At 30.7% G+C, this 15,878-nt stretch overlaps 1 protein-coding gene across 1 annotated transcript; it reads left to right on the top strand.

Moving 5' to 3' along the window:
• Positions 1-14,190: 14,190 nt before the first annotated feature.
• Positions 14,191-15,775, top strand: LOC124845678 (uncharacterized). The gene has a single exon (XM_047322817.2). It carries the CDS (start codon positions 14,574-14,576, stop codon positions 15,477-15,479), a length of 906 nt encoding a protein of 301 aa, XP_047178773.2. The 5' UTR covers positions 14,191-14,573; the 3' UTR covers positions 15,480-15,775.
• The last annotated feature ends 103 nt before the right edge of the window (positions 15,776-15,878 follow it).

Genomic DNA, 15,878 nt, shown 5'->3' with positions numbered 1-15,878 from the left:
ACAAATAAAAATTTTGATAATTAAAATATCTATCAAATCTGTACATGTCAAAAATTGTTTGTGACCAAAGTATTCTAAAATGTTGGTAGATTTGTTAGAAAAGAAAAAAAAATATTAATCGTTAACTCTAAACAGTTATATTTAAATAAAGTTCCATTGATTTGCTAATGCTATCTTTCATCCATTGCCAGACCTCATAAAATATACCAACTCTTCAAACAACATTAATGGTTTTGTGTTACTGTGAAACCTGTAACATAAACCAAGAATCAACATTTTATTCACCTTCTCAACTATCATTATGACAATTTCATACAAGATAAAAATCTCTTTTACCTCTCCATTCTAATAATAATAATCCATGTAGAATCTGTTGCCATGAATTTCTGCATTGAATTACTAACAAATAGCATAGACAAACTATAACTACATTATCAAGTATATTTAGTGACGAATTTTGACTATTAATTTCGAAAAATTAAAATAATATATTCCAAATTTATATATTTAATTATTGTCATTAATATAATAAAAATTAATACATAATTTATTATAATTGCAATTACGAAAGAAATCACATATATTTAAAATATTGTTATTTTTATTTAAATGTTTGAACTCATTGATAATTGAATTGGAACTAAAATTTTCCGTTCTTTTTTGTCAATGTAAATAATCATGTTCTGAACAAGAAATTCATTTTTTTATTTCATAATCTTGTTTTGATAATTTTTATTGCAGAAAATGATCTTTTAACTGTATAAACAAGAACAGTTAAAAAATAAGAGGAATTAGACGATCAATCAAGTAAAATATCATTAACTTTTGTCAAAGATTGATATAATTCTGGTTAATAATTTCTTCAAATCTGAATGGTTATGAGCATCAATAATAAAATGTTGGAGTTAAAATTTTAAACTAATCTTCTCTTTATCACTACAAAAGTTTAAGAAATAATTTATCATAACTTAATCAAAAATTCAGATACATTACTATAAAAAAATCTATAAGAATCAAGTCACAATTAAAAACTATTGAAAGACACGTATTACATTATTTTTTCTCTTATATTTATAAAAACTGAATATACAAAAGCTCAAAAGATTAAAAAGAACAATAATAATAACTATTAAACTAATATTTTATTATCAAATAAAACAAGAAAGAGTTATATGAAGGAAGGAAAATAAATGATAAATGAGAGTAAAAATAACGAGTTTGTATCTAATTTTTTTTTAAATAAAAAAAAATGTGAGAATAGAAATAAATACAATACGTATAAATTTAAAAAGTTTCAAAAAATTCGGGACCATAGAGTCAAAGGAGAAGGCATTCATGAAGATCATAGATGATTTGGGAAATTTGTTTTGTTTTCAAAAATTTTCATACATATCAGTAGGTCTTGTCTTGACCTTCTTTTGCTCACACAAGTTCCTTTGTTTCGAGAATCTCTTTTTTCTTTCGAAAATATATTTACATGATTTGTTTTTTGAAATTTGGAACAACTTAAATATAAATTGTTAAGCAAATATAAGCCGTTTAACACAATTTATCCCAATAGTTCTTTACAAATTAAAGTTGAAGTTTTCATCAACAAATTGCCTTTAACCAAGAATTCGTATTTTCTCAATGTTAAATTCGCAAGAACCACTATTTCCCTGCACACAAGGCTCGAGAGTGTTTGCTAACATGATTTTAAATCTCTAATACATTATTTTTATCTACTATTTTGGGGTGAAATCGAGTTCAATGTTTTATTGATACAAGTTGTTGAAGGTTCGAATGTTTGTTCTCACATCACCGTTTGTTCATTTATATTTGAAGATTATCTGTAAAAAAATATTTTGATGTCAAAGTTAATAAATATTTGACTATATTGTTAAATGTTATCGTTTATCTCTTTATCTTAAACCTGTATTTATAGACTTCAAAATGAGTTTCGAATTAATAATGAACTAATTATGACCCAATTGATAATAATTATATTTTGTTATAAGTTAATCAATGTTATATGTAATCACATTATGGGATAACCATTTGGTCTATGGGTCACGGTCATTCGATCTCAATAATAATATATGGTTGTTTTTATGAAATATTTAACGATCTAATGTTGACCGGACAATTATACGATACATCTATCATTATCAAAAGTATTCACTTCCTCCAAAAACAAGTTAGTTCTCAATTGCATCTTTCCGACAAAGATCCTCTATTGTGTTCTTCAAAAATTGAACGTCTCTCTCTAATGAAAGCAATTTTGGCCCACTACAGTACACAAAAAGATTCAATGCAACATTAAGATTTATAATTTAAGGCCAACATGTATGAAGAACCCATGACCACATTCCGCAGAATTTGGATGCCAAAACAATTTCCACATGACATGTTTATGTTAACAGACCTTAGTTTTTGACAACTGATTTGGAAGCATTTGAAACTTTTCGTCACAAAGACATGTTAGGTTGGCAGGACTTGGCGATAAAATGTCTCAATGTCAATTTTTGTTTACAAATTTATGTTACTAGTATTTTGTATATCTATATTAATCGTTTTTAAGTAAACTTTAGAAAACAAAAATAAAGATAATTTTCATTTATATATTCTTACTTAACATTAAAGAAAATAAGTTAAATATATAAGTGGATTAGCAACTACTTTATATTATATATACTATATTTGATATATAAATTCTATTAATTAACTTGATTTTATGCTTATCATATATCCAATACTAATTAAACTTGAATTCAAATGTTATAAGAAATTTAAATTACTTTTAATTTAAAATTTTAAAACAATAAATTCATGATATGTTATTGTCCAATATAAAAGTTACCCTCACACTTAAATTTCTAAAAATATCTTTCAAATATAACAAAATTTTAACTTTTGTTTTCTTATGAGAAGAAGAAAAAATAATATAATAAAAACATAATATTACTCTCCCCACAAAACCCTAATTCATTTTTTACATTTTAAATTTTAATAATTTTAATTTAACTCCAAATCAAATCAAAATATGACTTTATAATATATACACAATAACTTTTTAAAATAATTATACTCTTAATCGTAGAGCTAATTATAACTTAAACTAAACAAATAATAATCCTAATAGATTTAAATATTATATATATGACTGAAAATATTAACAGAGTTTTAAAAATGAGTGTGTATTAGAGTGCAAAAAATAGAGAAAGGAAAATGACACTTGAATAACCATTTTTGACAACATTTAGACACGCGCACACGTGTCAAAATCTGAGTGATCCAGTTGGAAAAATTAAATGAAAATGGACCACTCAGATTTTGACACGTGTACGCGTGTCTAAATGTTGTCAAAAATGATTGTTCAAGTATCATTTTCCATTATAGTAAAGCATGGAATGAAAGAAAAAGCATAAAATCCATGATTGATGTTATTGAGAGGAATTGATTGTAAGTATGTAGATGCTTTTATTACAGAGAAGGTGGGAGACAGCAGGACAATTTATGATCTCCCGGCAGTGCATGCTTTAAAGTCTACACCTTTTTTTCTCATACTGTGATACACTGACACTACATAATAAGGGATAAATTAACCTCTATTTCTAAGCAATCTTTTCTCTCAAACTTTACCATTATTCCATCTCCTTTAATCATTCCACTACACTCTTCTTTTTCTTCCTTCTCTTTGCAAATACAATTTTTAATATATATTACCTTGCCTTTTCTCTTTTAATCAACTCTGCAAATATTCTTAGCTGCAAAGAATATAATTTCAATAATGGAGACCACACATTTAATTCTTTGATTCCACCCAATCTGACTTAGATTATTTAGGTAGGACTATTTTAATTCATTATCTTTGATCAAATTATATAAATGTTAAATGTCTATAGAATAAAACACCTGTACTATGCAAAATTAATTTTATAAAATAAATTTCAAAATAAACTGATTTATGTTCACATTTTTATAATTCAAAACAAATTTGTTACAAAACTTAGTGTAAATTTTTAACGTAGGACAAAAGACAAAATTTGTTTTTTATCACTTCTATTCAAATTTGCTATCTTAAAGGAAAAACACTTTCACCCCTAGCATTGACTGTGCATCTATAATATTTTACAAAATTAAGTTATATTGGAATCAAAATCAATTTCCATTATTTCTACAATGAAACCAAACACGTCCTAAAAAAGAAAAAAAACAGTTGAACTTTCTGTTATAATTTAAAGTCTGCTTACGTATTTTACTTTTTTTTTTTTTTTGCAAAATAAGAAACATATAAATTAAACATAAAAATTAAACATATAAATTTATTTTAAATTTAAAAACTTAATTATTCTTTTTTCCCTTATAAATACTTCTGAATAAATTAAAAGTTTCACTCACACTTGGATGAAGATATGGATGGTTTTAATATTTTAATTAGGTTTAGTAATTGGGTTTACTGTCCTGTTGGTATCTAAGCTTTTATAAAAGTTCTGTTTTTACTATCCTAACAAAAATTTTAACTAGTCATACTTTGTGGGGGAAAAAAATCATTAATTTTTTAACTTTTGTTGTCGATTAACCGCATTAACCAATAATCTAATCATGAAGTTGTTGACTTACGAAAAAGATATTTAGAAAGTTAACCGAGTTAAGTGAACATGGAAGTATATTTGAACACACTCACCACCTAATCTTCTTTGTTGGAGATTGAAGTGAAAAAGCAAAATTCTAGATTTTATTTTTATCTGGGACTAGGGATGAGAGAGACAGGTGAGGGTTGTGAATTTAAATATTCCATTTTTAATTTTAAATTACAAATTAAAATTTTATCATCGACATCATTGTATTTAATGCATAATAAAATTTTATTTCATATTCATCTTTATTAGAAATAATATATATGCATATCTATTTATATCCATTACCTTACTATTTTAAATATTAATTAAATCTTTTTTATATAACAAGTAAAAATTATAATAAATAAAATTTGATATTACTAAGTATTCCAAAATATAAAAATATATATTAAATATCAAGAAAGAAAAATAATTGTATAAATATAAAAAGATCAAATAATAATTAATTAAAATTAAAATAAGTATAAAAAAGATATAAAAAAATATCAAAGGTTATAATGCATAAAGAAATGTTAATACGAATTTTTGAAATTATCTAAAAATTAATGTATTTTAATAATTTATAGAAAAAATAATAATAAATAGAGATGAGACAAGAATCATTCTCGTTACACTTATATAACTTTTCCATACACTTCTAATTTTTTCCAAAAAATTTTAAAATGGTAAATATAACCTTCAGTTAAAACAAATTTTATTTAATTGTTTTTTAATTTTTTTTTCTCTTACCTTCCGTTAAGATTTTTTTAGATTTCAAAAATTAGTTAAGAACCATTTTAAAATATGTCGAGTTCTTGTTTTAAAAGTTGATAAAATCTTAACTAGATTTTGAAAGTGAGACGAAAATTTAAATAAATTTTGAAATTTGACAAAATCTTAATCAGTTTTCGAAAAATTATTAAGATTTTATCGAATTTCAAAATATTTTTAAATAATTTATGATATTTGGAATTCATATTATTTTTTTAATTTTATTTTTCTTTTTGTTTTATTTTCTTAATTTATGTATTTCAAAAATATTGTTTTTTTTTAATTTATAGGTTGCGAATAGGTTTTTAGGTTTATTATTTCTTTTTGTTATATTTTGTATTTTTTTTCTTATTTTGTAATTTTATGTTATACTTTTTGTTTTTTTCAATTTTTTTTTAATTTTTTTTAACTTTGTCTTGCGAATAGGTTTTTAGGTTTATTATTTATTTTTATTTTTATTTTGTTGTTTTTTCTTCAAATTTTTTTAATTTTTTGTTACATTTTGTTGTTATTTTTAAAATTATTTTTGTTTTTTATGTTTTGTTAATTTATGTTTGCAAATAGGTTGTTAGGTTTATTTATTTTTTAATATATTTTTTCAAATATATAAATAATTTAGGCATAATACCCAATTTTGTCCCCACTTTGGTTCGGAAATCTCAAGTTAGTCCCTTTATAGAAAAGTGAGTTGAATGGATCCTTACTTGTAATTAATTGACTCTAATGAGTCCCTTCCGTTAAATAGAAGGAAACGGAGTTAGTGGACTGATGATGTGGCAGTTGTCTTTGGTGAGGTGTCAATTCGCCGGCGACGTCACTTATGGTGGAAGCACCGCCGGACACCGTAGAGTCTCCTTTTCTCTCGCGCTCGTTCTTCTTCGAAAATGGTAACCCAGGGAGGGGTTGGCCCTGCACGCGCGTCGCCACCTCCTCCGCGCAGTCCGCCGCGAGTTGCCTCCACCGTCGGAATCGAGCCCTGGCTTCTCCCCTTCGCTCTCGTGTCTCTGTGCCACGCCGACGCTGCTTCTCGGTAGGGCCAACCTCCGCAATTTTTCAACAGCAATGCACGATCCATTAATTTTTCTAGAGAGCCCGAGCATAAAATTTAAACTCCGCTTGGATTTCATCCTTTTAACATGATTGGCCCTTCGCTCTTCAAAGGAGCATATTCTCTTTCGAATTTTTCTCGATACTTCATCACCGTCGCTGTCTGTTTAATTCGTATTAGAGGTCCAAACGGGTCTTTGATTAACCTGAGTTGAAACCGCCGCACCAGCGCCCCCTTGAACGCACCAATTGAGGGCCTGGGCATCTCTGTGCCTTGGGGGATTACTTTAATGGCTTTTGGCTATGAGGATTCCTTGCTTTCTGTAAAAATGAATGTTGGAAACTGTTGCTGCAAAACCAATTGGTTTTCCCAAGCTGCATTCTCTATGGCTAACCCTTTTCATTGCCCAAACTATTCCCTGAGTTAATTCCTTTCCCTATCGCTTCTCTCCTGGATTAACTTGTTGTGTTGGATGAATCTTAATTTATGTGGCAAGTCTGGTCAAAGAAGATCCAATTGTCTTTCTTAACTGGAATTTGGGACAAATGGGAAACCACTTGTATATTTGAAGAAGGGGGAAGTTGCAGCTTGTAAGAAGCCTACCCGTACATATCTGTATTTTAATTTCAAAGGGTTCATACAATGAGGAGCTAACTTTTAGCTGATTTGGTTACATGGATTGCTGTTTATTTGGCCTTAATTTCAAGAAAACCAGTCACTAGGGGAAAATGCTGCCCATTTGTTGGCCTCAGGAGAACAATCATACAACAAAAGCTAGCCATTGTATTTGGAGAACCGACAACCTTATGACAACAAATATGAAACCCTTATAGAGGAAGGGATCTCTTGCAATTTTGCCCTTCAAATTTTATCTGACTGTATTCCCCTTACATATCTTTCAAAGGCTAAATGATGGTTTCTTCTCCTTTGGTGGCTTTCTAATCCAGAGCTCCCAACTGTGTTTCTGGCCAAACCTGGGTACCCCATGGAGTTTCCAGCCAACCCATGGCACGCTGGTGGAGTTTCCAGATTACCCACAACAAACTGGAACTCTGAAACAGTATTATCTGGTATCTCAGCTCACATCGTGTTGATATATTCTGTTTGTGTAAAAAGGGATCTACACTTTGTTTTATGTTCTTTCATTCATGTACCTATGTGTACCATGTGTGTGTTGATACAGTGGTCTCAGTAGAGAGATTATATTTAAAAAAGTTGGCTCAATATCATCAAAACCTAAAACGCATGCAGTTTTCCTCTTACAAGATAACTATGATATATTTTTAAAAAGTTGGCTCTATGTCATTAAAATTCTCTTAATTCGGGCAACTTTCCTCTTCTATACAAAAACTATGGGGCTTTTTTGGTTGGTTACTTAAAGAATCATCTGCAATACTTGGTTATTTTACACAGAAAAGTTATTTTACGAAAGATCGGTTGATGTTCATTTTATTTTATGTATGATTATGTGGACGTTATGGTGTACATTTTGGGCTCAAGAAATGGTGGTGAGCTTTGTAGTTACAAGCAATGTGGGATACATGGACAGGGTGAAAGGACTTCGTGCAATATAACAATTACAATTTATTGTAACGTTACAACCTGTAACTCCCATGCCCTACAATAACACTTAAAATTTCCAGATGTACATGTACAACACGCACCACATTGAAGCAAAACACACTATCTTCCCTTTTTTTTAATAAATTGTGCTTGATATGAACTAGAACTCATGTTGTGCATATTCCATTTGGCTTTTAACATTTTCAGCCATACTCATCGGATTTGAGATGAGGCTTTGGTCTGTGATGAGTTAGCTGGTCATGCTGCTGAATTTGTTGGAGATTGGGGGAGGATGAGACCTACCGCGCAACGCCAACCCAAGGACTCTTTCCTTCCTCCACCGCCACCCACTCCAGTCGACTTCCACCGCCGCTAGTACCCCTCCCGCGACTCCGACGTCAGCAGCCGCCCCTCATCCATTGGCGTCGGCGGACGCCCCACTCTCGATTTCTACAAAGACCGCCAGTTCCAGCAAACGGTAGTTTCCACCATCAACTCCTTCCTCTCCTCGCACAATTTCCCAATCACCTTCAAAACAACCTTCCCCTCTGCCAAAGACATCCTCGAAACCCTAAAATTCCTCCTCTCCCTCCTCGATTTCCCCTCCTCCAAACTAGAAGAGGATCTTCCTTTCCTCCTCAAATGCCTCAATTACCCTTTCAAAATCAACAACGCCATTAACCAATACACTGTCAACAGTTACATGCACTACATCCGCGGCGACGACGATGCCGTCGAGGAAGTTGACCGCAACATCCAGAAGAAGATCCAACACCAGGGTTTAGGAGAAGATCCAACTGAAAATACATGGCAGCTGAAAATACACACGGACACCCCAAATCCTTTTATCCCCAATTTTTAACAAAATCCAATTTGAAAATGGGGAACCCTAACACCACGTAAGCATGACAGCTCACCAAAGACAACTGCCACATCATCAGCCCACTAACTCCGTTTCCTTCTATTTAACGGAAGGGACTCATTAGACTCAAATAATTACAAGTAAGATCCATTGCACTCACATTTTTATAAAGGGACTAACTTGAGATTTCCGAACCAAAGTGGGGACAAAATTGGGTATTAAACCAATAATTTATTATTTATTATTTATTATTGTTAGTATATTTACAATTTTGATGAATTTTTTTGTATGTATATTTTGGTTATAGATATGTCTATAACACGGGTGTATCTACGACATTAGTTCATAGAGAACTGTTGGAAGAACTTGATGTTGCTCATGAGCATGATATTAGTGAACCAGAGGAATATGTTGTTGAGTAGGAAGATATTGCTCAACAAGAACACGAAGTAAGTGGATTTCCAAGAGGTTCAAAAGACATACCACTCCTTACTCATTACACGGAGCATGTTGCATATGCCTTATGATAGGGTCGAGTTAGTACATAACGTGAATTTTAACGGTTAAGGAGTAGTTTGATTTATTGTTTTATATATTTTGTTGTTATGTAGGATAGAAAAATAAATAAATTTGGTTCTCAACTTAAAGGGACACTCGCATTTTCTTATGCCGAATACACTCGACTGAACATCAAGTTTGTACTTCTTGTACTTATCATCCTTTCACAACCTAACAACACAAATGTCTTTCTTTCAGATTCTTCAGTTATCGTTAATAATCACAACAAATCCAAGATCAAATGTAATCCTTCGAACCTATTCAATTAACTCATCGCGTAAAGTTTGACGGATTTCAAAATTTGTTGAACTCTTAATCGACTTTCGAAATTCGATTAAGAGCTTACCGGGTTTCGAAAGTCAATTAAGAGTTTACAAACTTTGAAATCCATTGAACCCTTAACCAGGTTTCAAAATTCGGTTAAGAGCTTGTCGACTTTTGAAAGTCGGTTAAGGGTTTGGCGACTTTAAAAAATCGTTAGTCCCTTAATTGAATTTCTAGATCTGGTTAAGAGATCGTTGGATTTTGAAAGTCAATTAAGGTACAAAAGATTTTTGAAAGTCGTCACACCCTTAATCAGCTTTCCAAAACTAACGAGTTCTTAACCGGATTTTGAAATCAAGGTTCAATGATTTTCGAATTCCATAAATAAAGGGGTTCTTAGTGCACTTACCTAAACTGCAAGCTTCCATACCTCAAACACCTCACACAACAACAATGTAGGACCACTAGATGAACACATAAAGACCACCAATGACACAAAAGGACCACACACAAAATACACAACCAAGACCACAGTGAAAGAACAAAGAAAAAAAGTGAAGTGCAATGAGAAAGAGTGAATGAAACGAGAGGAGGTGTAGGTAAATATAGAAGTTTCATTAAATTGAGTTTGGTAATATGCATCAATCAAGTCCATTTTTGTTCATGTCTCTAAATAGTTAATGTTGACTTATTGGGCATGATGTAGTGAGAATTTTGTTGTGTCGTGGCATTTTGTTTTCTGACATGTAATTCATAAGGGCTTTCTGATGTAGAAATTTGGGATTAGGGTTTTGAAAAAAAATTAATCACGTTTATGAATTGGGGATTCCAACAACAAAGAAGAGAAGTGATTTTACAGTACTCACAAATCCTCTGCTAAATTTCAATTTGGTAAAGATTATTATCAGCCTGTTTGGAATCACCAAGCGACTTCGCTCCAAGAAAGAGAGATTGAGATTTACTTGGAAAATGAGATATTCCATTAACCGTAGTAGCTCTTGAACAACGAGAGAGAGCCTACCCAATTCTTCCTTTCACTAGAGTAAGTATACTTGTTTGATTCATTGGTCTATTTTTTTTCTTATATATGTGTGTCTGGTGATGCAGATCTTGAGCTTGATTGTTATAATTTTTTTCCACCTTTTCTGTTTTCATATCTTTGTGTTCTTTGTCACAACTCATGTTCTCATTAAAAGAATGTGATGTGCTTAGGGATCTAAATTTATTTGCAACATTAGTGTCTTTTTCAATGGTTATTTGACCTTATTTGAGACATCTTAACAATTAACTTTATTTCTAAAAAATCAATCCAATAAACTTGATTGATACATATTAACAATTTGAAAAAAAAAGTTAATATTTAAAAAAATCTAAGTAAACATGTCTTGAATATTAGGACAGGAGAGATAAAAAAAATCGATAGATAAAATTAATGTCACCATATCATATCATTGTTACTTGACAGGATAGATAAAAAAATTTATAAAAGGGAACAGGACTAAAATAGATAAAACTACAACCAAGGACTAAAATAAAATTATGAAGAAAATTGAGGAATAAAAATATGAAAAGCTTAATAATTTAATTTGACATGGAAAGTGAGTGGCATAATCCTGATTTAACAATCCTAATCTGTGTGGACTTTTGTCTTAGCAAAAGCGTGACTAAATCCATGGAATCCCTATTGCTTCTGTGCTTGAAGTTGCCATTTGGTAACACAAAGTCCACCATCACTGCACATTCTTCATGTCAGATGAGGATCAGGACCGCCACCATCATAACCTTCTACTCATCAATAAATAAATAAATAAAGTATATATATATATATATATATATATATATATATATATATATATATATATATATTGTATACGTGTGGGTGGACATACGTGTGTATGTGTACGTATTCCGTCGCTCTTTTCAATTTCGTGGTTATCCATTTATGAAGGACAAAACAAAGGGGCAAAAAGGAGGAGCAACACATGTCATGCACAACATCTAGCCTGCAAAGACTTTTGGTAGTATATATACAACAAATCACGATATTTCTCATATATAAATAAATAAATAAATAATAACACTTAATGTTTTCTAAACAAGAACTCAAGTTCAAAAGTTATGATTATTACTAGAAAAGATTAATTAAAGATAATCAGTCAAATCTCTAAAGAACTACTCATCGTGATATTCTACATCAATGCAATAAAAAATTAAACTTCTAGATAAAAATGTTACTTAACCATATATTATATAAATTTCCAGCTGCTGATAAAAATAAATTATATTTCCAGCTGTTCAATGATATTTTGGAATAAGAAAATTAAACAAGTGACAAACTCAAATAGCCAATTTGATGAGTCTTTTAAGGACTTAATCAAGAAATGTAAAAATAATGAAACATGAAACTAATTTAAATAAAGGATTAATATTATCTCTTATTCAAAAATTTAAGATAATAAAATATGTTTTTTTATGTAAAACTCAATTTTTTTTATATAATATAAAATTTAAACTCAAACTTAAATTTTTAATATTTATAAAAATAACTAAAACAAAATACTGAGTGAATTGAAGAGAACCCCTCCCTACATCATTATTGAGATAGATAGGTAATCTTTCCTCCACACCTTGTTTGAGGAAAGAAAAACGATTCAACACTTACTTGAATAAATTTGGTAGAGAGTGATTAAATGCATTTGAGAGGATTTGAAAGTAAACTTTTTGTTGTTTATTTGAGTGGATTTTGGAAGTACGTAAGAGTGGATTTGGAACTAAAATTGGTGAGAATTAGTGTAGAATGATTGATGTGACAGATTAAAAAAATTTACTTTCAAATTCACTCTCACTTACTTCCAAAATTCACATTATTAAAAAACATATCGTATTTTCAAGACAAAAATAACATGGTTAAGTGTTTATTTAGAATTTAAGTTTATGCTTAATTTAATCTCAAAAAGCAGTTCAAAAAACAAATGTTGTCTCTTAGCTATATGTTTTCCTCACACAAACTCCAGATCTCTGAACAATATGAGGTTTTTATAACATTTTTCATAAATTAAAAATCTTGAATGTGTATCACGTAATGTATTAAATGGAAGCATGAGCTGGTCCGAATACTATTAAACAATTTATCAGAAATTGAATGGCTACAGTTGGAAGCAGTTGGCTGGTCCATAATCTAAAGTGTTCCTTGGTGGGGACACCTAATCCCTGGTTTGGTTAACGCAAGATCAAGATGATCCACATCATGTCATCAAATTAATTGTTGAAGATGATATATAGTGCAATTTCCATCGGAACACTTACAAAAAGTCTCTTCCTCCCCCACCTAATTAAAACCAACAAGAAAATATATCACAATTCATAGTAATAATTTTTATATAAATATTAAAACTATAAATTAAAGTTTATTTTAACAAAATTTATTATTTATTAGATATAATGTTATAATATTATTATCAGAGAACTCATTAATATTATACCTTGAAGTAAGAAAATGGTGAAAATAGAAAATGTTTAAAATTTTACATTGATCGCATAAAAAATTAATTTACAATATATAAATAATGGAAATCTCATTCACAACTCAATTTTATAAAATTAAATTAGTATTAAAGTTTATTTTTTAAATAAATTCCTTGGTGAAGCGACAATGATTTGTGTAATTAAGCATATAAGAAAACAAAATGGTTTGTTTAAATTTAGAGGCTTAAGAGTGTTATTACCCTATGAATAAGTAAAGTTATAGGTTATAACTGTTGTTAAAATCGAATTTGGATGTCTAAACACAGTTGTTCCCACTAATTGTGGAAAAAAAAAAGCCACGTTTTGGGGGGTTGGAATACTTAGTTCTCAATTAATGGTTGAATTGAGAAGGTGCCCACTTAATTAATACATTTCACTTCTCTGATCTTCATTCCAAAATATACTGTATTGACTCATTCTCATATCTTCTATCATTTATCATTTTTTTTTCATCCTCATCATATACCCTCTATGAGTCCCATCTATTATTTTCGATAAACTATTCCTAAATATTTAAAAACTCAATTGTTCGTATGACAAATGCATTGACCAAATACTTTGATAATTCGGATTGTTTTTAATAGGAATGGATAACTATTAAATATTAAGTAGTCTTATTTTTTCGCTTTAATGTATCATTTCATATTTATGTATTCTATCATTTAATTAAATTACTCTCATCATTTTTCGTACTCACTCTAATTATACCAGCTCATTGAGACTTTGAAGTGATACATGGAATGTCATTCTTAAATGTTACGTTTATAACTAATGATTTCAATCATTTTATTTTATGGCAATTATTTTAAACAGTTCGAATATTGTCTCTGCTTCCCAGCAGGGACATAATTATAATTTTGAAAAATTGAGCTGGCATCATTATATATATTTTTTATTTAAAGGAAATTGAGAGAGAGCATGTATAAAACAAAAACGACTCTCTTGAGCACATACATACCCAGTTGCCACACTTAATGCTTTGACCAACTCTCTATTCTTTTTTTTAATTTTTGGTGTAAATCTCTCTTTATTATATTCCAGGTTTTAATGCTTTATCCATTCCGTCACTTTTCTTGTTACCCCATGTGCTAAAAGCAAATTCTCTTTTACTTAGCCTTCCATTCTGTTCCTTCCATTTCTCAAATCAGACATTTTGGCTTCTACTTTAGTAGTTTGGCGATCAATTAGCAGCTAAAGCAAATCTCTCTCTCTTGCTCTCTGTCTTTCTTTCTTCTGCTGTCCCATTCTAAACAAATACTGACTCAGTGAAAAATGAACAGTTTTTGAGCTGATCTTGAGGAAATTTAGGCCATGATCTTTTCCTTCTCATAAAGTGATAAAAGATCTGATTTTAGGAAACAAGTTCAGAATAATAGCTGCCATGAAGGAGTTTCCTTCTTGTTTTGGAGAAAATGGTGTTCAGGTTGTTGATTCCTCCTATTCAAGTACAACAAGGGGAGCTCAAAATGTTGTTACTTGTGTCTATCGGTGTAAGTTAGGAGGCCGTTCGTTCTTGATTACTGTCTCTTGGACCAAATATTTGATGGGACAAGGCTTGAGTGTGGGAATCGATGAGTTGGGTAATCATTGTCTCTGCAAGGTTGATATAAAGCCATGGTTGTTCTCAAAAAGAAAAGGGTCAAAGAATTTGGAGGTTGAGTCTAGCAAAATCGATATACTTTGGGACTTGAGCTGTGCTAAATTTGGTTCCGGGCCTGAACCATTGGAGGGATTTTACTTGGTTGTTGTGTTCAACCAAGAGATGGTCTTACTCCTTGGGGATCTGAAAAAGGAGGCATGCAAGAAGATTGATAGTGACTATGCTTGTGCTAACTCGGAAGCCGTTTTTATTGCAAAGAGAGAGCACATTTTTGGCAAGAAGTTTTATGGTGCAAAGGCTCAGTTTTGTGACAAGGGCCAAGTGCATGATGTAAGAATTGAGTGTGACACACTTGGGCTTAATGATCCATGCCTTGTGATCCGAATTGATAGCAAGACGGTGATGCAGGTGAAGCAACTCAAGTGGAAGTTCCGGGGCAATCACACTATTTTGGTGGATGGCCTACCAGTGGAAGTGTTTTGGGATGTACATAACTGGCTCTTTGGAAATGCTCTGGGAAATGCAGTCTTTATGTTCCAAACTTGCATTTCAACTGAGAAGATGTTCGCAAGCCAATCTGTTTCTGATCCTTCTGTTCTCACATGGGCTTACTCTCAGCAGTTCAGGGATTCCCAGTTGCAAGGTCTTGGATTCTCTCTCATTTTGTATGCTTGGAGAAATGAGTAGTCAGTATAGGAGATAAGTTATGAAATCTTATTCTTGAGTGCTAAACAGGTAATGCCAGCCACACAGTTTTCAGCAATCATGTGATCAAATTACATGAAACTCATAAACTCGTCTTTTTTCTTTTTGCCTTAGTACTTTCTCTTTTTTTTCTTCTCTTTAATTCAATTGCACGTATATATATACAACTAGCCCTTCATATTCCTTCCATTAGAACTTCTGGAATAACCTTCTTGTGGTTTATAAATCTCTGAATCAATTTCTTGCTGAAATTAGTCATTAGATATATGGTTTACTGAGAGATGAAAGATGCGTAGAACAAAAGCTTTTTGGTGGTTTCACTGTTGTCAAGGAATTTCTGCTTATAAGGAAAATAACAAGCACGGTATAGAGAAGCTTTGA

Source organism: Vigna umbellata, chromosome 5, assembly GCF_029865625.1.
Source record: "Vigna umbellata cultivar VRB3 chromosome 5, Vumbellata_1.0, whole genome shotgun sequence".
Taxonomy (NCBI): Eukaryota; Viridiplantae; Streptophyta; class Magnoliopsida; order Fabales; family Fabaceae; genus Vigna; species Vigna umbellata.
This window is presented reverse-complemented; position numbering and strand designations above follow the sequence as displayed.